At 34.8% G+C, this 26014-nt stretch overlaps 2 protein-coding genes across 2 annotated transcripts; one reads left to right on the top strand and one right to left on the bottom strand.

Annotated features, from left to right (window-relative positions):
* The first annotated feature begins 539 nt into the window (after positions 1 to 539).
* Positions 540 to 4502, top strand: LOC106173089 (uncharacterized). Its single transcript, XM_013554082.2, has 4 exons — positions 540 to 834; positions 1292 to 1489; positions 2056 to 2190; positions 2720 to 4502. Exons 1-4 carry the CDS (start codon positions 640 to 642, stop codon positions 2876 to 2878), a joined length of 687 nt encoding a protein of 228 aa, XP_013409536.2. The 5' UTR covers positions 540 to 639; the 3' UTR covers positions 2879 to 4502.
* Positions 4408 to 25961, bottom strand: LOC106173820 (cleavage and polyadenylation specificity factor subunit 1). Its single transcript, XM_087010454.1, has 36 exons — positions 25808 to 25961; positions 25232 to 25422; positions 24832 to 24862; positions 24392 to 24525; positions 23937 to 24017; positions 23523 to 23674; positions 22997 to 23137; positions 19556 to 19695; positions 19119 to 19229; positions 18578 to 18671; positions 18132 to 18219; positions 17741 to 17869; positions 17475 to 17630; positions 17080 to 17235; positions 16790 to 16903; positions 16484 to 16621; positions 15819 to 15960; positions 15365 to 15540; positions 14898 to 15043; positions 14500 to 14586; positions 14057 to 14141; positions 13560 to 13663; positions 12965 to 13064; positions 11611 to 11832; positions 11106 to 11258; positions 10528 to 10735; positions 10224 to 10308; positions 9594 to 9735; positions 9232 to 9384; positions 8624 to 8800; positions 8135 to 8201; positions 7882 to 7929; positions 7404 to 7562; positions 6183 to 6312; positions 5539 to 5677; positions 4408 to 5060 (listed from the first exon to the last, which is right to left on the bottom strand). Exons 2-36 carry the CDS (start codon positions 25373 to 25375, stop codon positions 5013 to 5015), a joined length of 4380 nt encoding a protein of 1459 aa, XP_086866580.1. The 5' UTR covers positions 25376 to 25422; positions 25808 to 25961; the 3' UTR covers positions 4408 to 5012.
* Positions 25962 to 26014: the final 53 nt, after the last annotated feature.

Below are 26014 nucleotides of genomic sequence, written 5' to 3'. Positions count from 1 at the left end.
CTGCAAAATATAGTGGAACCAAGGAGTTATAACAGAATATACAACTTTGAATTCATTCAATTTTATTCTTGGACACTACAGCATGTGAAATGCACCTCTATATTGGGTTTGGGAGTACGTAGTGGTACATCTAGGCAAACTAAATTAAGGCATTAGCCTATAGAAAAAGACAATTTTGTAACCGCAATAATGCAATTTGTTGCAACCGCAACGCATTTTCTAACCAAAGAAAACAGTAATTATTTCGACCCTTAGCGTTTTGCAATTTCAACGCATTTTTCAAACAAACTCTTGCTGTGTAAGACCATCCAAATTTTTGTACAACTTTTAAAAAATTGTGAGTGATTACGTAATTATGTTAAATCATTTAGCCGCTTAACATGAATTTGCACTTGCTCCCCAATGAAAAAGAGCACACTAATCATTAAGCACAAAAAACACTGAAAAGGAAAAGAAATTTGTCACTACGTCAAATTTACAAAATGATGGGGTAGAATCGTTTTAGTAAATGCTGAAATATTTATTTATTCTAAGCGGCGCACAACAAGGTCATATCAACTTCCGGTTGACACGGAAAAATAATTTGCGTGCAATGTTGAGGGAATGAAGTAACACAAATATGGACGTTAGTCTGGCAAAATGATGACGACTGCAGACGATGCACAGACGCTTCTTCCACAGGCACAGACGACAGACCAGGCTGTGGTCGGTCCAGATAGCGGATGTGGGGTGACTGTAGTGACAAGATCGCGCACCCCGAAAGACGGTCCAGTGGTGAGACTGACAGCAGCGTATTTAACGTCATTGAATGGCTTGTTGAAGCTGGCACAGACGGTAATAATTATATACGAATGATGCATCTGTAAACTGTACTTGGATTGCTAACCAGCACAAGATATTTACACTGAAGTACTGGTAAATGTGGAAGGATGTAGGAAGATGCCTTAATTCATTGTTTCTTAAAGTATAATATCATTTAAAAAATTATATTTGAAACATCTTCCTTCTCAAAAGTTTTTTCTGCACTGATGTATAAAAGCTGTGTCTAGTTTTAGATGATTTTCACGGTAACATTGATGTGAGCTAATTAGTAATTTTCTTTAAGATGGAATGTTCTTCTAGTTAGACTAACCTTGGTATTAATGGTAATGTTGTTTGATTTTACAGATCAACCCCCCCCCCACCACCACCACCACCACCACCACCAATATACATAAACAGATATGACCAAATTGAAATTAGATTAGAAAATATATAACAGAATTCATTGTCATCCTCTTGGTTGTTTCAGATTGCCAGCCTGATAGCCCTGATCTGTCTAGTGAGCAGTGACATATACGGCAACTTTTTCTCTGAGCTTCCCCTGGCATGGCACATGCGTGTGTTTGTGTTCCTGTTTCTGTTCTCCTGTGTCACCAGTCTGGCGTGGATCCTGGCCAACGTCACCTCAGTCATACACAGGGTGGTAGGGTGGGACATACAGCTCATTGTAAGTGGTAAACTGTGTGTGTGAGTTAAAGGGATAACAACTGTTCACTTAGGCCAGAAATGGATTTTCCTGGGGTAAATGAATCTGTTCCAACGTTCAAAGTTAGTCCTATTTTTTTTTCTAAAAAAGTTTGGTTATTTTGTAATAATCTCTTGAGAGATGATCTCTTAGAGATGATAATAATTGCTTAAGAGATTATTACAGATGATAGCCATGTATGGAGGTAATATGTGGTCTTATGGCAAGTGCAGATTCCAAAATAATTGTGATACAGTGTAACTGTCCCTTTTGTGGTAAAATAGAATTTATTATATTTCTATGAATTGTTTGTAATGTATATAGTATATTGTGAAGCATGGATCTCATACAAAGAGTTGTTATCTCTTTAATGTCTGTGGATCAAATCCATTTCATGTAATCATTATAACCAACGTAAGAGTATCACAGGCAATACTGCAAAGTGTAAACTTAAGCTGATCTTTGGAAAAATTTTTGATCAGATTTTTGTTCAAATCATTGTGTAAAATATTCTTTTAAAAAATAAATAGCAATATATTTTCTTTTAGGAAATAACAATATACGGTGTATATACTTGTCTGTATCTTATTGGATCATCTTTGGTTGCAAATAATGTGGATATGTACAAAAAGATGGAGCCACCTATGCCAGTGAAGATGACAAGCCCTATGGTGGTATCAGTGGTAAGATTTTTTTCAAAATAGACAATGATAGGCACAATGCTAATTTGCTTGTTTGAAATACAAGCATGATGGCATAGAATGCATTTTATAGATATTATAAAGGGGACTTTTGTATGCCATACATTTTGGATAAAATCTTTTCATCTGCTTTATGTGAGTGTAAATTTGACTTCTGTGCTGCCTTGTGTATAAGGTTGATAAGAAAATTGTAATATTTAGCACCTTAGGACCTTTTCACTTTATGTGTTACATGTTATCTGTAAACAAAATGCTTAGAGAATTGACAATGTTATTAAATAGCATGTTTATTACCTGCTGAGATGTACCAAAATAGAGTCCCCACACTGGACACAGTCAGTTTAACAGATTATTTTTGATTGATCCAAACAATTGGAAGCAAACTTGTGAAAAGGAGCAAACTCCCCCCCCCCCCCCCCCCCCTCAAATTGTGTATTACGTGCAAAGACCTGTCAGTGTTTCAATACATGTACACGAAATAAGTTTGTTATAAATTTTAAATTTGCTTCAGGTTCTGGGATATTTCTGCATGTTTCTGTATGGAGGCACATGTGTACGGACTTACAACCAATGGAAAGGATGGAGACATGCAGACAGCGATCATGTGGGACATGCAGCACAGAGAGACCCAACTGTAGATAGCACTGTCAGCGATGACATCTTTATTTAAATCCATGTCTCAGTTTTGAACACGATTTATTTCCAAGTATGTTTTGCTTTTTTTTTCATTCAGTGGAGGTTTTAAAAATATGAATCTATGTGTTTGTTATGGATATTGTTTTTCTCTTTTTATTATCATTATTTTTATTAATTTTTATGTGTAATCTGAGGATACGGACTGTTTGTTTGTTATATTGAAAAAATTCTATATGTATCTAGTCAAGAACGTTCAATATTATGCCAAAATCAGATGATGAAAGCGTGATAATTTGTGGTGATAGGAATGATGTATCCTTTTTTTTTTTTTTTTTTTTTGCATGAAGAAATGTAACTTTGCACAAATAAGAATGAGGGGGTGTCTGAGATAGTGTGTACTTTAAAAACTATCACAGTTTGTATTTATTTTACCTTTTTCAGTATTGATGTGTTTTTATTTTCTGTCATCACATGATTCACATTGACTATATTTTTATTTGTATACATATATACATACACACTGTGTTGGAGAAACATACTCTTAGTATTATTTACCTAGCAGGAGGGTCATTACCTCAACACTTCTGCTACCTTCATTATATCAAACTGCCTACATGCACCTTTCATTGCACATTCCTTAACAAAAAAAAAAAAAAAAAAACCTAACAGATATGCACTAAAAAAGTTTGTCATTTATAATGATATATCTTTCCAATTTTTTTTTCAAACTACATATGGGTCAAGTGTATCAATTGTCTTTTCCCCTTCAATCATATTGGTAATTTTAAAGTATTTTACATATTTCACATTTAACATATTTGTGTGTTTTATGTTAAGGTGTTAAGATTATCATTTTTTCCTCGTGTATTTTCTTTTAACATACTCAAAGACCTTTTAATGTGCTCTTCAGGATTTTCCAAGTATTTTTACCATCTTTTAACTGTTATTGCAACTTTACTTGAAATACTCATTATTTTAAATCTTACTGTAATTTACTTTAAAATCCTTTTATTGTGAGTTGTACAATCTGTGTCAGAGGATAAATTGCTTCCATGTATTAAAAATACATATTATATTAAATTGCTTCCATTTTCTAGTCCATCATAAAAAAATTAGAATCATGCTTATTTAAACTGAAAAAAAAGTCACAAATTTCTTGTTACCAAAGACTGTATTGCATTAAGTCATGTTTGTTATACACAGGTAGTACAAAAGTAGTTCCCTCATTTAGGTAAGATTGCTTGAAGTAACTCTGGCTTAGCTTTATCCTTAAGTGGAACTGTTATCATATTTAATTTAGTTTTCAGTACCCAGATCTTTTTCCATCAGTTGAAGTCACCCTTTTAGTGATATTCAGCTTTATTATGAGCAAGGGTAAAGGTCCGTGTTTTGCTTGCTTGATGGGTGGGTGAGGGGGGGGGAGATTATTATTATTATTATTAGGTGTTATGTAGAGATTTTAATCTGATTGGCTCTCACATAGTAGAATATACCTACTTAGGTACTGCAGGTTTTAGCAATTCGCGGTTCTAGTTTAAAATGCAAAAAAGTAAAGAATAAGCATTTAATGTTTCACTAGTTATTATTTTTGTACTAGTAATCATCTGTTGTATGCTAAAGCACACTTCTCTAAGAGAATAAAAATGTCTTTAAATGAATGTTTTTTCCTTTCTTGTGCTGTAGAAAATAACATTCTCAGACTAATGTACAAAATAACATGTTTATGCCCACATTTTGTTTTAAATTTGCCATACTGCACTATTGGTACAACAATTTTGAGTTTTTCCTTCCTATGCAGTTCAACATATTTTAGGTTTGTTGACGGACGTATCATACCAGCAAACCCAACTAGTCAGAGTACAGGATCTCGACTGTGAAAGTCAACCACATGCAAAAAAACAGTCCACATAGATCATAATGATCTAAAAGAGATTTACTCTTCATCCAGTCAAATTTGAACATTTGCAGTATAAAGCTCCCAGTTCTGCTTGCACTGACATTCTCAATGTGTTTTTGTTTTCACATAAATGCACATCACCAACACATTACTAGATGAATAGCTGTAGTGTTCTGCTGCATAACCTTGTGTCCTCCTATTCTGTTGTCCTCCACTGAAACTAGGAAGCCTTTTATTTCCAACACTTAAGTTAAGGTCTCTCTTCAGTCTCTCAGAAGTGGGATGTTATCCTTTCAATTTCTGTTAGGTCATCAAATATCTGAAATGAAGTTTTAAATATTTTAATAAAACAACTGTGTTTTGAAGCAGTCTTGCTGCATATTAAATTGTACATTAGCCAGAACTCAAATCCAAATCTTGAAGAAAGAGGACTTATTGTCACAGTCTCTATCTCGGACAGATAAGGAGATTACGAAGCCTGGGATTAAAAAAAGTTAAATGACAAAAATGTATAAGGGTTAATTCTGCATGTGTTAAATTTACAAAAAAAAGTCCTTGTTTATACTGTTACAGTATTTAGTCTAAGACAGAGGTTCAAAGGTGCACTTTGTTTCCCCTCCTTACCATCACATTACCTAAATCTATAAATGCAGTTTGGATACATGGAGGCTCAAATTAAAAAAAAAAAAATTGGACAAATGAAATAAAATTGAAGGCCTAAACTCATTAAAAAACTCATTAATGACGTTATAACAAAAAGCAAAGAAAGTCATGGCTGTAAGTCATGATATTTCTACCTGTTCTGGAGATGTTCCCAGTTTCCTGGCAATTTCTTGGCGCTCGTTGATCCCAAGGTTGATGTACATCCAGATCAACTCTCCGTCCAGAACATTCTTCTGGGAATTAGCCAGCATACGAGAGTTCACCTTCAAATTTCTGGAAAAATAATGAATCAAATATGACACTGTACCCAAAGAGACTGATGGAAAACATCCATGCTGAATAATAGGATGCCGATCATTTTAATAATGTTTTTGGCAATTATTTTAAATCTTCAAATCTTCTAATTATTTTTTTTTTTAATTTGCTGGTGCAAGAGCAATTTCCATAGTTTCAAATGATCAAACTTTCAGATCAGAATTTCTGATAAGTTATCAATTGGACATGCTAAGACTAAATCTTGTGACAAAAACTGCCTTTTTTAATTCATTTCAAATGTACAATGTATCAATATTCTTTAAAAACAAAGCATCAAGTGTTATTTCCTTACATGACTTGCATTTTCTTTCATTTCATAAAATATTCTTAAATGGTTAGACCAGACAAGTGTTTTCCAATAAAGAATGAATTAAAATGAAATTAAATCACTATATTAACATATCGAATGTCTTGAGTTTGTTATTACCATCAATATAAAATAATACAAAAATAATTTTGATACCTAAAAGCCTTTGGGTTGAGCCCAGCTAAGTGTGGTATGTGAACAGTGAGAGCGTTTTGTAACATGAGCAGACGACGGTACATCTTCTCTGTGATGGGTAACATGTAGCCCAGACCTCCGTCCAGGGTGGCTGGAATGATACCAACAGTTTGAAGAAATAATATGGATGGGAAAAAAATAATTTATATACATTTGTTATATGGTTTCCAAATCATTATGCCAGGAGATGTAGTAAAATAACTGTGAATGGTTGTATTCCTGAATCTCTGCTTTCTCATATAAAAAGAAAAAAAACTGCAGCTGCAGTGCTCAGTCCAAAAGAAAACAGACACCTTTTATGATCACTTATAGTTACTATCTCTGTCTTATAAATCATTATGCAAAGCATCCATAGCATCAATTTTGCAAAAAAAAAAAAAAATAATAAATAATAATAATAAAAAATAATAATAATAATAAAATAGGATAAATAAATAAACCAGAGCCAGTAATACTATCTTTATCATCAAAACTAGCAAAAGTGGCCTCTTTGCAACCCCACAAATTGAAATGTGTGCACCATTTCTTTGGAAATTAGATCTTAAATGTAGATATTTCAGGCGCACACATTATAGTCTGGTGGGAAGGAGGGGTTCACGTGCAACCCCGTGAAAAACAGTGGATACCTATATTTTCTTAACCCTTGATGTCTAAATTTTTGATTTTTAGATGTTCCCAGAGTGAAAAAATGTCCCATGAGGTTTTAATTTAATGATATGTAACACCCTGTGGCTCAAATAACCGCATTTGAAATAATGGGGGTAGGGGAAGAAAATTATCTATAATTTGCAATTTAAATAAGATATAAGAATGGTTTATATATCATTATGTAGGTAAAGGGTTGCTCTAAAAATACAAGTAATAAAAGTTATGTAATACTGAACCATTTATTAATGTTAAATGTCATTTGTCAACACTATTCAGTGTTTATTATTAAATTAATCCACTTCATTTCTTTTAGTATTGGGACTTTCAATAAATGCGGCCATCATCAGCCAAATTTTGAACATCATACTTGAGTTTGTTACATTACTTTATCTGCATGTCGTTATATTCAAATTAGCTTAGATCAAGGAGACATAAAAAGCCTTTGAAAAATATACAAGGCATTGAAAATAAGATTGTCTATAAGAAATATACAGTACACAACATCTTCAATTTGAAAGAAGCATCACAACCTACCAAAATATGTAACCTGTTTCTTTTCTATTGCAGGTGGCGCCCTCTTGTCAGTGGACGGGTCAGTGACTTTACAGCGTATCCTGAACATTGTATTGACATGATGCCCTATGTTTATGTCAGCCTTTCTGAGCAGACGCTGTCCTCCATGACTTTCACGCGCTGCATTTTTCAGAAAGAAAGTCAATGAGCAATGATTAAAACAGCTCTCAGCATTGAAAATTGCTTAGCGCTTGGCCCTTTTCGAAATTACAGGGACTTTCAAATATATCAGGACCTAAATATCTCAAGCAATTCAGAAAAAAAATCTGACAATTATTGAATTATGAAATTCCTAGTGAAAAAAAAATTAAGAACCGTTTATAGAATAATACATAACCTTGCCATAATGATTAAAATTCCAAATAACTTTATACTGGCAATGGGTCTAATAACCTTCTATTAAAACTCTATATTATGCTTTATAATACTCCAAACTCACCTTCTGGCTGATACATTTCCAGGATCATGTTCTTGTCACGGTCAGATACTGAAATATTCAACAGTACAAACTATTACAGCAATAACAATAACAGCAATAACCTTGTGCTGTGAACAACTTGTTTACAGTTCTATCTGCTATCTTGTTAAATCAATTATATAATCATACAAAGTAAAAGAAAAGGCTACTTGTTCATGTTTTTGGTTTGTTTTAAGTTGCAGACACTGATGCTATCATATTTGAATATTCTTACCTAAAAATCCTAACTGTGTGTTGTCCACAAGGAATTCTGCACTGTAAACCTCCAGTGGCTTGATATCCTGGGAAATAGTAGAATTATAACTTGTTACGCCCAAAACTGACTTTCATGGCATTGTTAATTTTTAAACAGGATTTTCTCTGCAATAAATATATAAATTAGTCACATATTGCTTAATGTTTATTTGCATGTTCATCTTCAATCTACAGTTTCCCCTGTGTGAAGTCTTTTGTCCTGAGTACATGCATAGGCATATAGGCATAGTGAATCCACACGAGTAAGAAGAAAGGCTGTCATGACTGTTTAAGTCGTAACTGACTTATTCAACAATACCATGACTCATCCAGTATCATTCATGTCTGCCCTGTGTGTATGCTTGATATGCCACATCTGAATCTCTTGTTCTCCACATTTGCCTTAGTTTACACATATACCACACACATATATGTATATATGTATATGTGTATATATATGTGTACTTACCCTGCTAACCAAGGAGAGCACCTTCATGTCAGTCTGATACCTGAGCACAGTAATGCTCTTCATGATGTCTGAGATGAGAATCAAGCCCTTTATATTGGTCATCTGATGGATGTAGATCTGGGTGTCTATGAAGGCCACACCACTGAGGTCATTGTCCTTGAGGGTCCAGATAAACACCTGGAGGTCAACAGATAAGTTACTGGTCAGTACTTGAGGATAAAAGAGTTGAGTTGAGAGCACTCCAAAAATGAATTTAAAAATTTCCAAATTCTCAGGGTTAAATGTATTATTCCACTATAATATTGTGTTCTACTTTAAATTTACTCTTCAGCTTCCCATGCAAGAAATAAATATAGTTTCTAATAAAAATTTCATTAAATATTCTATTTTCTTGATTAAAAAATGGTGTGAAATCTAGCTCTTCTTTGGTACATCAACTACCAGTGTATGTTTGCTCAAAACTGTGACCTGTATCAATTCTAAAACATCTTTAGTTGGAAAAATTCCAGTAGCAAACTGGCACTTCCATATACCTAAGAGGCTATCTCTACACCCCTGAATATAAAAATTTAGAGGTCACCCAGTAGACTGACCACTAAAACACCCACCTTCTGACCAATGGCAGTGACCAGCAGCCCCTCTGCACTACACATGGCAGTGACCGGACCTTTCTGTTCCTTGTCATAGATGGTCTTCAGTTTGTTCTTCGTCAGAGGTTGACCCGGCTCCGGGACAACTTCTATGATGTCAAACATCAACATCTGAAGGTGAAATAAGATGTTCTTATTAAAAACCTAGGATGTTGTGTAAATTTATCAGTGAAATCAAAATCAAAATCTGAAGAAAAAACACAATTAACCAGTTGGACATTAAATGAAAAAAAGGAAGCAATTTAAAGATATAAAATATTTTATTTCTTAATGGCAGTATTTTATTTAGTAACACACAGAAGTAAAGAAATAGTACTTACCCTTCCTCTGGAGGTGACCTCCTCCCCATAGCAGTAGTTGGTTCCTATAGCCATATATCCCTTCAGTCCACTCACTGTCTCCTCAGACTTTAAATTCACCGTCTTCAAACAGGTGACATGTTCAAAGTCTTCTAACTCAATCCTTTTAAGTGAAAAGAATAAATAAAATAATATAATGTGAAGAAAATCCAGCTAGCAGTGCAGAGAGGGATTAATGAAATATATATATTATCAAAAGAATTACTATAAAAAGAGTGAATTGATATCACCTTCAAATAATTAAAAGGGTTATAACTTTTACAGCTTATGATTACACTGAAGTGGCAACAGTAGTCATTACTTCATTGATAAATTCTACAGGAAAAACCCAAAACAGTATATTTACTTTCAGTTGACAAATTGAAAATGAAGATTAAAATATTTACTCATGTGTATTTAAATTTATCACATAACTGTTATTATTGTCTCATTGTTGTAATAAATTTGATCCTTGTCTTTGTATTGAATTGAATTGATTTTGCATTACAACACCCATACTTCTGAATTAAAAATAATAAATATACATGACAACTTGATATTTTCAGTTACTGAAATCATATGATTATGTGATTTCCACTATATCCTCCTTACTTGGTGTTGGGTATGGCCTCCCAGCTGACAGGAGAGAACAGCTGCAAGCTGAACTTGTCCACCATTGGCAGAATGAAACGCTCGTCTGAGTTTTAAAAATAGAAATAGTAAAAGGTGAGAAATTAAATGGGAGAGAGCACATAAAGTAATGTGTGTGCAAATCACACACTTCCTTCTAGTCTGTACTTCAACCTCCTCCTTTTATCTGATATTAAGAACTGATAAATAAATCAAAATGTACCTCTCGTCTGAACTACAAACCCCTCCTCATCCCGATATTAAGAGCTGATAATCCAACATTTACCTCTGGTCTGTGTTTCAAACTCCTTCTCCTCATCTTTAATCTTGAGGATGGTGCTGCAGGGTTCCGGGGCACTGGTCACCACTGTGTAGGTCTTGCTCTCCACATGGTACTGGATGAAGTGGGGAGTGACCCTCAGGGGGACCTTCCTCACTGGCCATGGGGCATCATAGGACAGATGGGTGGGCAGGACTGATATCCTTAACTCATCCTGGAAATATATGTAAATAAAAAAGTAAAATTTTAAAACGATCAGTAAAAAAATTAAAAAAGTGCTATAAGCAATCTGCTGTTATAGCAGGACTTCACTGTGGGGGTGAGTAGGTTACAAAATATGTCATTAAAACAGTTTACAGAACTGCACAGAAATGCAAATAAAAACACTAATAAAAAACAGAATTTTCCTTTTTGTAACATATAATCATCTTACCAGTGAATCAGATATTGTTTATTTAATAATGAACTTCAACTTTCTTTCATGAAAAATATGTAGATCTATTAATTTCAAGAAATACTGTATCAAAAGCAGATGTAAATCATATTCAAGTATTTATTTCTAACTTTTTAACCAAATTACTTACATTCCTGTTAAAATACAGGAAACCCTTTGGACAGTTGATATTATGGAATGGTGCAAAACATGTGACAGAACCATCAATGCTCATTGGATGCATTCTCAGAGCTCCACGGGGGGTCACAAACAGCCAATGAGGAGAAGGGCCACATATAAATACCTGGAGACAAGAAAAATAACATTATGATAGTAATTTACAACTATTCTTTCTTATTTTCACTCTGAAAAATATTTCTTCACCAACCATCTGCAAAGTGGTATTTTAAGAAATTATGAAAATCAACTATGTAAATGTTTAGATAAATTTCCATATAATGAAAAATATGTTTAAACTAACTAAGCATATTAAACAAGGAAAAGGCACAGAAAACAGTCAATGGAAAAAGAGAGACTTTCTGATTTTTACCTTGCAAAATATACCAGAAGTATTTAACAGGAAGACCAATCAGGCTTGCCGAGAATAAAGTGATGACCATTAAAAATGAATCACCTATAAAAAAGCCCACACCTACCCCAGAGTATCCAGAAATATCTGTGAAAATCCGTAGTCTGGCCACGCGGTCACTTATAACGTCCTCGTCCACCACTGCCTGACCCTTTTTCTTCTTCAGTTTCCGTGGTCGCAGCACGAGTCCGTGCTGGATCTTACGAAATCGCACCTTGAGGTGTCCCTCTGGCGACACCTGTTGGTAGGGAAAAACCTCATAGATCATGAGATCCTCTTCTATCCGAGCCTAGAAGAAAAAATCAAAGAAATACAAAATACAGAAGGAAAAAAATGCTAACAAGACAATGACATTAAGTCTTTTCAAAATCAGTGGATCGTTTGATGAGACTGAAATTTTAGAAGCAGCTTTTTACAAAATTAACTACGCAGAGATACTGTAATGGCTATAAATCATTTCAACTGGGGGAAAATTATCAATTTTTCAGATACATAATTTTGGAATCATCAAAAATACATTTCCATGTAGCATTTCAGTGCTTTTACTGTACAGAATTATTAGGTAGTCTCATTTTCAATCGTGTCACTGCCACTCAATACAAATACTGGGTGTTCTAATTTTGAGAATTTATCACTTAGAGCGCATTCTCAACGAATTAAGCCAGGCTTTACAAAGCCGGTGACCTAAAAATGGCGGACGTACATGAAAGAAAAACCGCCTAATCTTTTAATAGTCTCTCCGCCTCCCCACACGTCGTCCCTGCGGGGTACAGTAATTAAATCTCGGCTCCGTTCGCCATGCGGAAGCTACCTGAGAAATATTAAGTGCGCATGCTCATCAGTTAAACTCGTGGTGAAGAAGGCATAGCGGCTGAAGGCGATCGAAAAAAAAAAGCTCTTCTGTTCTATTATCTTTGAAAACAGAGACGAAAAAGGAATAATTTGGCCCGTAGAGCAGCAATGAATCGACTATCTAAGGAGATAATATCACCAGAGATATTCACGGAAATATTAATGTTCGGAGCCGAGATTTAATTACTGTGCCCCGCAGGGACGACGTGTGGGGAGGCGTGTGAGAGGCGGAGAGACTATTAAAAGATTAGGCGGTTTTTCTTTCATGTACGTCCGCCATTTTTAGGTCACCGGCTTTGTAAAGCCTGGCTTAATTCGTTGAGAATGCGCTCTTAAAAATACAGTGCCTGTTAAAATGATCGAGCCACTGCCGTAGGTTTTTAATGAGGTTCAAGAGAAAAAGGTCAGCTGTGAAAATTGTGTTAAATTTGAAGGTTTCTGGTAAAGTAAAAACCTAGAAACAAACTGTTAACAACCTTTGGGTTTTGGGTACAAAACACTAAATTTTACATCTGATATAAAACAAAGCTTATTAAAAGTAATACTGTTCACAATTTATAATCACTTGCCATTAGATATGGTCTAGAACACTTGTTTCCTAGACCAACAACCAGTAACTCCTTTACAGATGGCAGTTCACCCCCTTTGTCAAATTTCTCTTGTTTCTCACTAAAACAGAAAAGAACCAGATTTTCTGAGATAAAATTTTCTTTAATTGAAAACATCCAACATACCCCACATTTATCAGGGCAAAATATATTTGATAAAATAGTACAGACATATCAATTATTAAATAATATACATGTATAAGTTATAACAATGAATTTATCTCACCTTTATCTTAAACAAATTTCTTTTTATATCAGCATTTTCTCCTTCTTTCAGTAGCTTTTCAGTCATGCTTAAAAATAAGCTCTGTAAATGATCTTTGAATAAATGAATTAAGAAATAATAATACTATTAGGTGAGAGAATAAGGCTGCATTCACAACAGTGCACTCACTAGTCCGCGGGTCAAATATGGTGACCCACTTAAAAGCTTGCCATCTAATAAGCTACTAGACACTGAATAGATTCCCTGTGGGGAAGTATTCAAGTGGGTCGGCCATATTTGACCTTCAGACTAGTTAGTCCACTGTTCTGAATGTGGCCTAACTTAACTGACCTGACCATGGACTCTGCCATGACAGCACTGTCCACCAGTACCTTGTGCCCCATGGGAAAAGACTTGATTACAAACACCTGCTTAAAGTCAGGGAGACTGTAAAACTGGAATCAAAAATTAAGAACATAACCACATGATAAAATGCCTCACATTCAATTTGTAAGATCAACTGTAGCTAATTTAAAATATAGAATTAAAAGATAAAATAATATTCTTCAAATAATTATTAGGTATTGTTTGATGCTGCAAACAGAAATTTATCAGAAACTTAAAACTGTGAAAAATGGCTGATTATGATAGTAGGGACAATAACATTCTGGCTGCTGCCTATGCCAGAACCCTTGCATGGCACTCTAATTGATTGATAAATTAATCATAAAATATGTTTTAAAAAGTTTGCAACATCTGACAGTGCCATAACAGGCTAATACCAATAGAAGCTGATCACCGTTAAGGAATCAAAACATTTAGAAATAGTGCCCAGCGCACATTCTCACCTCCAGATTTCCGTTCTCCCTGTACAGAAGAGCCCAATAGCTGGGTTTGATTTCTTTTTTCTTTGCCTCTTCCACGCCACTTGTACTGAAATTATTGCACAACTTAATAAATTGACATTATAATCTATGTAAGGAAAATAATTGTTAGTATTAAGAAACTGTTACATGTATGTGTTCTTCAATTATCCAATTAATATTTCTACCAGAACACTGTTGAGTACATAATTGTACATGTTCGCACACACAAATACACGCGACAGGTCTAAGTTTCCTTACAACATATAAACATAGTAAAGAAGTTCAAATGCCTGTTCAAAAAAAATTGAATTATTCAGTTTTGTATATCTAAAACTGTTACCCTATTGTTACACATCCCAACATCATTAAATCTATAAAACTGTACTAGTATACACCATGAATTTGGATTAATCAGGAGTCCTTACCTTGACTTAGTTTCCACTTTGGCAGTAGGGCTAAACAAAGCTGCATCTGTGTCTCCATACAGAAGCTCATCTTCATCATCGATTGTGCTGTAATGGATTTGTTAAAAAAAAAAAAAAAAAAAAAAAACTTATTGATAAAATACAGACATAGCAGAGCCATATTTGCTACAATTGCTGATACAAAAAGAGGAAAAAATTAACTTCTCTTCTTTTTTGACTCAAATCAGTGACCAAGCATACTTAACTTAATCTTCAATTCAAAATGAAATTGAACAAAGTGGTTACATTAATTTTACAGCTATTAAACCAGTTTGAACAATGCTGTCAAAGTTTTATAAAAACTTTGAGCATTTTGTCATGAATTGTAAATGAGATATTTTCATTGAAATCCACCTCACCTTTTGTCAAAACTAAATGAGCTTTCTGCTTTTGGTGTCTTCAGTTCTGACGACACAGGGGCACTTTCTTCTTCCTCTTCCTGAGCAGATGTCACAAACATTCCACTTATATCTCTATATGTACACACCTTTAATACCTTGGACTTCTACAGGAACAACAGACAAATTATGATATTTTATTTGGATTTATAACAAATCACATTTTACTAGTACCTGCAAAAACAAATTAAAAGAAAAAATGTCTTGGTTTTTTCTATGAACCATCAAGTCTCCATTCTAAATCAAAGGACCTCAATCACACAACTGACTCATCAATGTGACCTCATAGGTATAAGTTACATAAGTATCTTCAGAAATAATTAATTTTCTTTTACCATCATTATTCCAGGGTTCAAGAGGAAGTACAAAACTTGTTGCACACATCTCTAAACGGTACACTATTGACTAATTTCACATATATCCCGTACCTGCTGTAGATTTGGTCTGATCACAGCCAGCCTGACCCCACTGCCAAAGCTGTCCTGTCTCAGGTTTAATAACATAACATGGCCCTCCTCGCTGATGATGACAGCAAAGGGGTCGGCCACTGAACACTGGACCAGAGGTGAGCCCACATCGATTGGGATGTGCTGTAGCTGTTTAACTAAATATTTTTAAATAAAAAACATAATATCATAAAAATAGTAAAAACAAATAAATACAAATTCAAGGATACCTTTTAACAGTTTGAAATTAGATTGATTTTACTTTTAATACACAGAATATACAAAGTACCTAAAGTAATCTGATAAAAAAAGGAAACCATTTATAAGGAGACTAAACTTTTTTTACCAATGCGACCAAAATACTGTAGGTGAAGTAATAATAAATTTTACTGCTTGAATTATATTGAAATCTTAAGTCCATAATCAATTATCTTACCCCCTTCTAGCAGCCTGACCCCCTTAGGTGAGACCTGTAGAATGTACTTGTTCTCTCCCATATTGCCAGCATAGACAGTGGGGGCCTGTGTACTGAAGCCACTGTGGTCTAACTCCATTATCTCCTGGCCTGTCTGCAGGATCTGAAACATTATTATTATTAACATTTTTTTATTATTAGTATTGCCAGTGTAGACAGTGGGGGGGGGGGGGGGGGGGGTCTTGAGTACTGAATCCACTGTGGTCAAGGTCTATTATCTCCTGGCCTGTCTGCAGGATATGAATTATTATTATTATTATTATTATTATTATTATTATTATTATTGCCAGTGAGGAGCCTATGTACTGAATCCACTATGGTCTAGCTCTCATGGCCTGTCTGCAGATCTAGACAATTAAATTTTTGAATATTCACAATAAAGGCATGGGCAGCATTTATTAAAAGACAGTTTTAGAAAACATTTGATTGTCTTGGATTATGCTTATTACATATTCACTTCTAAAACACTTGTCTAATATACTTTCGAACCTAACTAATTAGTCTAATACTGTGACTGATTAGGTTGTTGGTACAACCCATATTGCAAACAATGTTAGTATTGTCATGTGATCTCAAATCCAACTAATCTATATCTATTATGTGACAATATCTATTACGTGCCATACCATTGTGGAGTCATCTCTGCTAAGTATAAGGAATGCATGGCTGTGTTCTTGGTCCTCAAGGTGAACTTCCTCTTCTTTCTTGTCCTCCTCAGCTGTTTCTGTTGTTTCGGCAGTTTCTGTTGCCTCTGCTTCCTTGGCCTGCAAATCATTCAATTTAGACATATTTATCCATTGTTTGGACTTATGTATATAACACCTATAAACAAGTCATGAAAAATGGAAAAAATTTAAATGATCACTGTTTGCAAACAACCAATCAAAAAAAGAAAAGACATTTCACTGATATGTGGATTTTCTAATATGTACCTCTGTGTCTTCAGCCTTCTCCCCACTGCTGCCCCCAGGTGGGCCAATGACTGTCCACATGTCGTAGCAACCAGGGAGTTCGAAGGTTGTCACTACCTGGGGGCGTATGCTCCTCTACATGACAAAACATAGGAAAAACAGTTTTACATAAAACAGTGAGCATGGTTATTCATTATAAAAACTCCTAAAGATACTTTCTTATTCAATCAAATAAGTTCAAGTCAGTATAAATAATAAAAATTTGAATGATATGTTGTGGATTACTAACAGCTAAATGGCACATGACTCACCTGTAGTACAGACAAGGCCCCATTCTTGCCGTAACCAGATGTTGTGACAAGTTCCACATCAGGATCTGGAGAATTGCTGAACTCTTCTGACAGAAAGGCTGGCTCACCCATTACAATCTGACCACATGGACCTATGTTCATGATACTGTCACATACCTGTGACGAGACAAAAAGTTTGTATTCCTGCATCAAACATGGCCTTGTCCTTGCATGACAATCTGATCATAAAAACATAACCCTATATTTCTAATGTCCCTAAACACATGCTGTGGCTAGAAATGAGAAACTCTTTTCTGAGCAAATGGCCAAGGTATGCTGATAAATTAAACACAGTAAATTTCAAATGACTATTTTAACCAGTAGCACATTCACTCTACATCAATCACCATAGCTACCTCAAAAGTATAAGAAGTAATCTGTGTCCCAGCCTGCGTCTCACTGCTGCCATACACCTCAAGGTCATCAAGGTCATCAATGGCAGAGACATCAGTCGCCATCCAGTCCCCCATAGTATCAAGACGTTTCTTTTTCGCAGGCTGAACTAAATCATCCTGAAATGATGATGGTAATGGCAGGTAATAATAAGATTAATATTCTTCATATTTTCATATTTCAATATTAGAGTTTTCCAATGGTGATTAAAATAATTGTCATTTCTTACCTGTTTCTCACGGTCTGGTGGTTTAGGTTCAGGTATACCAAAGTCTGGTGCCTTCTCTGTATATTTGAGTAACAGAGAATTTCCCAATCTTGAACCAAGAAAAAGGTAGCCCTCTTCACATTGGCACATCTGGAATTCAAAATTACTAATTATTAAGTGATTGCTTTAGATAAAGCTTTTGGCATATTTCCTAAACAAAACAGTTGAGAGAATTACAATAAAAAATGGTATTCAAGTTAATTTCTTATTAAGCCATCATGAATGAAATTCACTAGTTCATATCTTTATTATGAGTGACTAAAAAGCAAGAAAATTTCAACTCAAAGACAGGTACACAGATTGTAATTATGTCAACAGTTTTAGATATGGTTTATAATTATAACAAACTTACACAAGTTGTCAGAACACTAGCTGCTGCTTTGTCAAAATTAAAGCTTCTCACACTTCGCATCCCATCCACCATTAATGTTAATACATAACTGAAAATAATAAATAAAATAAAATCATTTTAGGATCATTTATAAAATTTACCTAATTTTCCATACATAACTCTTTACTTATTGGAGATATTCTGTCAGCTGTGTTACAGTAAAAATGTTTCTCTTACTGACAAGTTAATCATGTGATCGAGGTCTTTTGATGAAGGGTTGAAACTGCTTGCCTCACAGGTAGAAATACACTTAATTTTTTTTCAGGAGGTTTTACTTTCTTTCTTACACATTGCTTTAGCACACTATCATAGCAAGTACTAGTACTCAGATTACAAATAAAAAAGCATTCAGACTTTTAACCATGCAAAACTGTTCTAGTTCTCTTTTCACTTTCCAGACCACTTACATTTCTCCCCCTTTGAGGGACAGGACCAGTCGCTCAGAGTCAATGAAAGTCGTCTGCATACAGTCCAACATGATCTTCATGCCTTCTTGTGGTTCTGGAGGCAGAAATATTGGATTAATAAATTGGTCACATAAAGAAAAATGCAGTAAAATTTGTAAAACAAGACAACAGACATTTATATAAGATTATGGTAGCCTTCCTTTTAAATCTCTATCCATTTCTGAAGACACTCTAGCATGTGAATAACTTTAACTTCGTGATTAAATTTTAGCCAAATTATTTCAATGAAGTTGAAGTAACAAAACCTGTAATTTTTTACAGACAAATTAAAAATATCTTGAAAAAATCTGAAAACAAGACACAAAAAAACTGATGGAATATCATTATGGTATAAAATTGGTACAGAAGCCTTGGTATGAATGAGACTCCAGCACAATTCTCTGAGTGTCTTAGCACCAAAATATGCCACACTATGCTCCTAGTATATAACTGGCACTTCTACATATAGCACAGCTTTTCAAAATCCCTCAAGAAAACTTACTGAGTGGAAATCCTGTACATATATCTGTGGTAATGTTCAGGGAGACCCCATATGGAGGGACACTTTGGTTCAAATACAACAAGGAGTTCACAGCAAATACTAAAACTCCACCTGAAATGAGGAAATAATGCTTAGTCTAATTAACTTGACTACACATCAAAACATGATGGGACTTATATTTTCAAAGATGGAAATACAGACATTTAGCTTAAAACTAAGACCACTGATAAACCATTATGAGATGAAAAAAAAAGGTTCTTCCTTCATTTTGGTTGTTCATTTAAAGTGGTTTTATTTCTAATCTGAAATTTGATCTTTTAAGATTTGCATCTCAAATAAAATACACACACATAAATGCATGTGTCCGCACGCGCGCGCGCACGCACGCACGCACACACACACACACACACACACTATACCCAACATAAAGCACTGACCTATGGGTTTGGGTACAGCCTGCACTTGGAAACAGTCATATGGGAGATTGCTAAGGGACCAAATGATGGGATGGACCTTCTGCTGCATGTTCAGTGAAATGGCTACAATACAGCAGGTGTCCTGGCGCACAGCTATGCGACTGGGTAAGAAATGAGAACTGTTACAATTTGTTCATGAAAGTACATCAAATTTTTGGATTATATGATCAAATCAAACTACCAATAATTTTGGATTAATCCAGATTAAAAACTAGAGGATCAGAGAGGCGATACCGCCTCCGAATATTGTACCACCAGCTGGAGCAATCGCATTCGTATAGACCCCCACATACACAAAATAAGGGACACAGCCACCAGTCTTGTGCTTGACAAGCTGTAAACATGCAATCAACAAGAATTTTCAATATATGCAAAAATATATATGAAACTAAAAATGGTACAATCAAATTTAAGTTCATCGTAAGGTAGGTGAAAGGTCATTTTCAAGGTCACAGTAAATTGCCAGTATATGACTTCCTATTCAAGTTCAATAGTAACTATGGACCTATCTCTGCCAGGTTTGGAGTTAAAAGAGAAAGAAATTAGCAGAGTTCAGTTCATGATAATAAGTAGATCAAAGGTCAATTTAAAGGTCACACTTAGATTGCCAGTATATGACTTCCTATTCAATTTCAATAGTAACTATGGACCTATCTCGCTAGTTTTGGAGATAAAAGGGAACCAAAATTACAAAGTTCAATTCATGATAAAAAGTGGGTCAAAGGTCAATTTCAAGGTCACACTTAGATTGCCAGTATATGACTTCCTATTCAAGTACAATAGTAACTATGGACCTATCTCTGCCAGTTTTAGAGATAAAAGGGAAGCAAAACTTGCAAAATTCAGTTCATGGTGAAAAGTAGGTCAAAGGTCAATTTCAAGGTCACAGTAAGATTGCCAGTATTTGACTTCCTATTCAAGTTCAGTAGTAACTATGGACCTATCTCTGCCAGTTTTGGAGATAAAAGGGAAGCAAAATTTGCAAAGTTCAGTTCATGGTGAAAAAAAGGTCAAATGTCAATTTCAAGGTCACAGTAAGATTGCCAGTATATGACTTTCTATTCAAGTTCAATAGTATCTATGGACCTATCTCTGCCAGTTTTGCAGATAAAAGGGACTAAATGTTATAATTTTGGAGTTACCATAATGTGCCATAAATTTCCTAAAGAAAAAATTAATTAAAATAAAGAAAAGGTCATTTTGGTCAAAATTTTTGGAATGGGAGGTGCTCTGAAGTTCCAGAAGTTCAAATTTCATGAAATAATGTCATTTTTGACCACAAGTTGTCTGCTTTGCCAAGCCTTATGTATTATTTTTCTGGAGTTCAAAATTTATTATCCATTACCGTACTGCACATTTTGCTTTCACCACCAATATGTATTTTTTGATACAGTGTAACTTTAGAGATAAAAGGGAAGCAAAATTTGCAAAGTTCAGTTCATGGTGAAAAGTAGGTCAAAGGTCAATTTTAAGGTCACATTTAGACTGCCAGTATATGACTTCCTATTCAAGTTCAATAGTAACTATGGACCTATCTCTGCCAGTTTTGGAGATAAAAGGGAAGCAAAATTTGCAAAGTTCAGTTCATGGTGAAAAGTAGGTCAAAGGTCAATTTTACGGTCACATTGAGACTGCCAGTATATGACTTCCTATTCAACTTCAATAGTAACTATGGACCTATCTCTGCCAGTTTTGGAGATATAAGGAAAGCAAAATTTGCAAAGTTCAGTTCATGGTGAAAAGTAGGTCAAAGGTCAATTTTAAGGTCACATTTAGATTGCCAGTATATGACTTCCTATTCAAGTTCAACAGTAACCATGGACCTATCTCTGCCAGTTTTGGAGATAAAAGGGAAGCAAAATTTGCAAAGTTCAGTTCATGGTGAAAAGTAGGTCAAAGGTCAATTTTAAGGTCACATTTAGATTGCCAGTATATGACTTCCCATTCAAGTTCAATAAAAACTATGGACCTATCTTTGCCAGTTTTGGAGATATAAGGGAAGCAAAATTTGCAAAGTTCAGTTCATGGTGAAAAGTAGGTCAAAGGTCAATTTCAAGGTCACATTTGGATTGCCAGTATATGACTTCCTATTCAACTTCAATAGTAACTATGGACCTATCTCTGCCAGTTTTGGAGATATAAGGGACTAAATGTTATAATTTTGGAGTTACCATAATGTGCCATAAATTTCCTACAGAAAAGATTAATTAAAATAAAGAAAACATAATTTTGGTCAAAATTCTTAAAATAGGAGGTGCTCTGAAGTTCCAGAAGTTCAAATTTGATGAAATAATGTCATTTTTGACCACAAGTTGTCTGCTTTGCCAAGCCTTATGTATTATTTTTCCAGAGTTCAAAATTTATTATCCATTACCGTACTGCACATTTTGCTTTCACCACCAATATGTACTTTTTGATACAGCATAACTTGAAAACCGTATGGAATACAAAAAAATGGAGACCACCTCCAGTGTTGGGCTTTACATGCTCTACAAAATGCAAAAAAGAATGGGTCTCTAGCATTAACGGTTCCCGAATTAGAGACAGTTTTCAGTTTCGGTACTTTATGGCCGCTACTCCCGTGAAAATGCACCGATTGACCCCAAATTCACGGAGATGAAAGATGACCCGAAGGGTTACACTTTCCAATAATATTATTGGTTAAGTCTGTGTGGTATCTGAATAACAGGGAAAAAAAAATTTTTTTCGTAAAAAATTTCATTTTTTTGAAAATTTTGGCCCGTTTGACCTTGAAATAAAGGTCAAAGGTCAAATCCAAGGGCATATTTGAAATCTACACATATGACTTTTGGAAAGCTGTCTGTAGAAATTTTTCCCATAACTCCTTCCGTAGGGTAGATAATTAGCATTTAATTTTGCCATTTTTAGACAAGGGTGCATTGCAATGAGTGCCACACCTAGACCCCAATACCGACAAAGCCCAAATTTTACGTGGAACGAGTTGAGATTATAGGTGACCTAAATCCAAGAGATGGGTACAGGGGCCCTTACCGTCTAGGAGGAGAAGCGGTAACGGTGACTTGGCGGCGGAGCCGCAGGAGCCGGCGGAGCCGCAGGAGCCGCAGGAGCCGGCGGAGCCGGCGGAACATACGGGTCGGGACTAAAACCATGGGTACCGCCAGCGCCTACGCTGGTGGTACAATAAGCAGTTTATCATCTCCTACAACAACTGAAATGAAATCCAGAGAATGCCAACATAAGTAAAATTGACAACATTTTATTACCATTATTCTCACAATGATCAACATAATGTAAAAAAAAAGAAATTATACCTTTTTATAACAAACAAATTATATATATATAAAATAACACAAAAAATTAATCACACTGATTATAAAACTTGTGAACAAACAGTCACTATAAACCAGTCTAACCACTCACCCTGTCCAAGTTCTGAGAGGTTCATACAGGATAAACATGGTGGGCTCATAGTAGCCATGAAGGAACTGGATGTCTATGATGTTACAGATCTTCTCGTCTAACTTGGAGGCATCAATTATGTATGAAGAGAGTTTGGCTGAACTGAAATTATAATTATGATAATAAATCTTTACTTTAAAATTAAAGTTTCATCCTGTAAAAGAGGTATAAACAAAACAAACTGGTGACCCTGAGAAAGCTAACATTATCTGAATAATGCACCTCCAGTCAATGTGAATGAATAGAAACATCCATAGAAAACTGAGAAACAGGTATATACTTAACTCTGTACTTGTGTGTAACAATACATTATGCATCTGGCCACTATGTGCTTTGCTAAATGTTTTCTTAATGACAAGTTGTCCAGAGTTCATCACAAAACAAGTTTAACCAAAGCCAGGTTTTTAAAATATATTAACAGAGTGGCATGCCTTTAAAATATCACACTCCTTTTAATCAAGGATGACCAATGTCCCCTTCGACTCACCTTCCCCCCAGTCCATCAGCATCGTCTGCAGCACTCTCTCTGCGAAAGGGCAAAATGACAATGTGTGTTCCGTAGATCACCATAGAAGCACATCGTCCATCAGGATCAACACGAATCATAGGGATATAATGCTGTTGCTGCTGGAAACCATGCTGAAAGGTCAAAGGTCACGTTTAAAGAATCATGGCGATATGGCTGCAGTATTTTTTTTTCAAAGATCAATTATTTAAAATTGATAGGTGCAAGTGCTGTGACTTTTAAATTAATGATAATTGTGTTATGTACTTATATTCTCCCATGTACAGTTATCCTTCTTTCCCCTTTTATAATGTAATCACAAAATATGAACTTCAGATATCTGTACAACATTAAGCACATATTCAAAAACCAAGATGCTTAGCAGTATCATGATACCTTTAATTCTTCCTCCTCAAAATAATGGAGTGATGATGTCTTCAGGCTGTGTGTTGATGCATCGTAGTCCACCACAGACAGCTACAACACAGACATCTATAGTGCAGTATGAATAGCAACCACCAACTGACCAGTTACAACTTACAGACAAGTAATATTTAAGCCAAGCCAGTAAAATGTGAAATTCTTAAAACACCATGGCTAATAAAATTTTGTTTAAGCACTTTTTTAGTAAATCATTTGCAAATATCATATTTTAATGTTTTAAAAATGATATTAAAATATCATATTTTAATATCATTTTTAAAACATTGTATGGTTTTGCCATAACATATCATAAAATCAAATAACATTTTTACAAAACATTTACCAAACAACAAAGAACATTATTTTCAAAGTTACGCTTTAGAATCTAAAATTCTGTATTGCAGCATACAGTAGAACATATTCCTCACCTTGGCATCCTGAAAACTAAGCAGCAGGGAGTCCCTGACTGCCCCAGGGAGTCTGACTGTGGCCAGAGACATGACATTCCCAAACAGAGAAAAAGAGCCGAGAGTTTCCAACTTCATTCGCTTCTGTTTATTGTCTGAAAACAAAATCACTGTGAGTAGTCATGCTTTTATTTTTTGCAGTCTCCCATAACAACTTCATACCAATTTTAGCACTTTTCACGTTGAGATTGGACAGGTAAAATGGTGTTGAACTTGAAAGAAAGTGAGTAGTCTCATTACAGCATGATCACCAGAGCAGAAAAAGCTCCAGAAGAACACCAAAATCTACATGTACTTGATTTAGTACGTGTTTTTATTATCTATTATCATAATCTATTCACCAAATTTAAGTAAATAATCTTACAAATTTATACAAAATAGATCCACATGTATTCACGTACCTGACACCTTTTCTGATCCTTTTCCAGTTCCCTAGAGTGAAAAAGTGGGATATTAGAGATGAAGCCAATATGAATGTATAAAAAGTTACAATTTTCAGAATATCTTTATTTCTAGGTATCAGCCCCAAAATAATTATTTTATTGAAGTATTTTAAAAAAAGCAAGCGACTGACACTATGCACTTTTCTATTTTCACGTGCAATGCAGTGGCAGTGCTGGTCCCAAGAACCAAAAGTAAATGACATACATGGTGATAAAGAATAAGCAAGGAATGCAACACAATCCTATAAATATTCTCAAGAATGTATTAAAATGCAATTGTCAATACAGTAAATCTTAATGCACTGAACATGATGGGATAACATATCTGGTATTTGAATTTAAAAGACAATTATCTTGCCTCAATATCTGCATTCAGCCTGTACACATGTAGCTGTGTGGAGCCAGCTATGATCAGGTTCTTCTCTTTGGTGGAGAAGAAGTTGCAGTAGACGCAGTGCTCTATCCCAGTGGGAGGCTGCGTCTGTTTGTATATGGAGTACATGGTGCTGCCGGTTCACCCCTGAACTGTAGCTGGGGACTTCAGTTAAACTGAAAAAGAGAAAATGTGAATTTCAAAATGAAACATTAGAAATGGCAAGGACAGGAACTTCATGTGGCACCAAACTACTTCAAATCAATAATTCATTGCATGGTTATCAAATTGATCCATTTAAATCTGAGCCAATTTTTCACATTCAGATATAATAACCTGAATGATGAAAACAATAACAATAACATACTTCACTAGCAAAAGGTTTCATTCTGGGAGACAAAACGAACAGGCGCCAACTATTAACCCCAGTTTAAGTATCCACAACGAAGAATCGGATCAGCTTTGAAAACTTCTACTTAAAAAACTGTCTGTTGCATTTGAAAAATTGACCTGTATATAAAAAGCAGTTTGTTTATTATTTAAATACAAAGGAACACTCACAAATTTATCCCACACCGGCTACTACCATGCTGTAAACGCAAAGCTACTTATTCATTATAACATAAGTTTCGAATTCCAATTTAAAAGTAAATAAAACATTTTACTAAAGTATATGGCCATTTTATAACAAAATATTACATGGAAAGTAAAATATAAAAATAAAACTTATCACAGTAGCCTAAAAAGTCGGTATAAAATTTACGAAAT

The sequence above is a fragment of the Lingula anatina genome, chromosome 4 (genome assembly GCF_051362555.1).
Source record: "Lingula anatina isolate TDL-2025a chromosome 4, LinAna3.0, whole genome shotgun sequence".
Lineage (NCBI taxonomy): Eukaryota > Metazoa > Brachiopoda > Lingulata > Lingulida > Lingulidae > Lingula > Lingula anatina.
The sequence above is the reverse complement of the archived record's forward strand: the minus strand, read 5'-3'. Positions and strand labels throughout refer to the sequence as shown.

Excerpts from the sequence above, each read along its gene's own strand:
- LOC106173089 (XM_013554082.2), top strand. The coding sequence starts at position 640 with ATGATGACGACTGCAGACGATGCACAGACGCTTCTTCCACAGGCACAG. Across the intron at positions 835-1,291 it reads TGTTGAAGCTGGCACAGACG|ATTGCCAGCCTGATAGCCCT; the intron begins GTAATAATTATA and ends TGGTTGTTTCAG. Across the intron at positions 1,490-2,055 it reads GGTGGGACATACAGCTCATT|GAAATAACAATATACGGTGT; the intron begins GTAAGTGGTAAA and ends ATTTTCTTTTAG.
- LOC106173820 (XM_087010454.1), bottom strand. The coding sequence starts at position 25,375 with ATGTACTCCATATACAAACAGACGCAGCCTCCCACTGGGATAGAGCAC. Across the intron at positions 18,672-19,118 it reads ATGTACAGGATTTCCACTCA|AACCACAAGAAGGCATGAAG; the intron begins GTAAGTTTTCTT and ends TTCTGCCTCCAG. Across the intron at positions 11,259-11,610 it reads ATATTTCTGGATACTCTGGG|GTATTTATATGTGGCCCTTC; the intron begins GTAGGTGTGGGC and ends TCTTGTCTCCAG.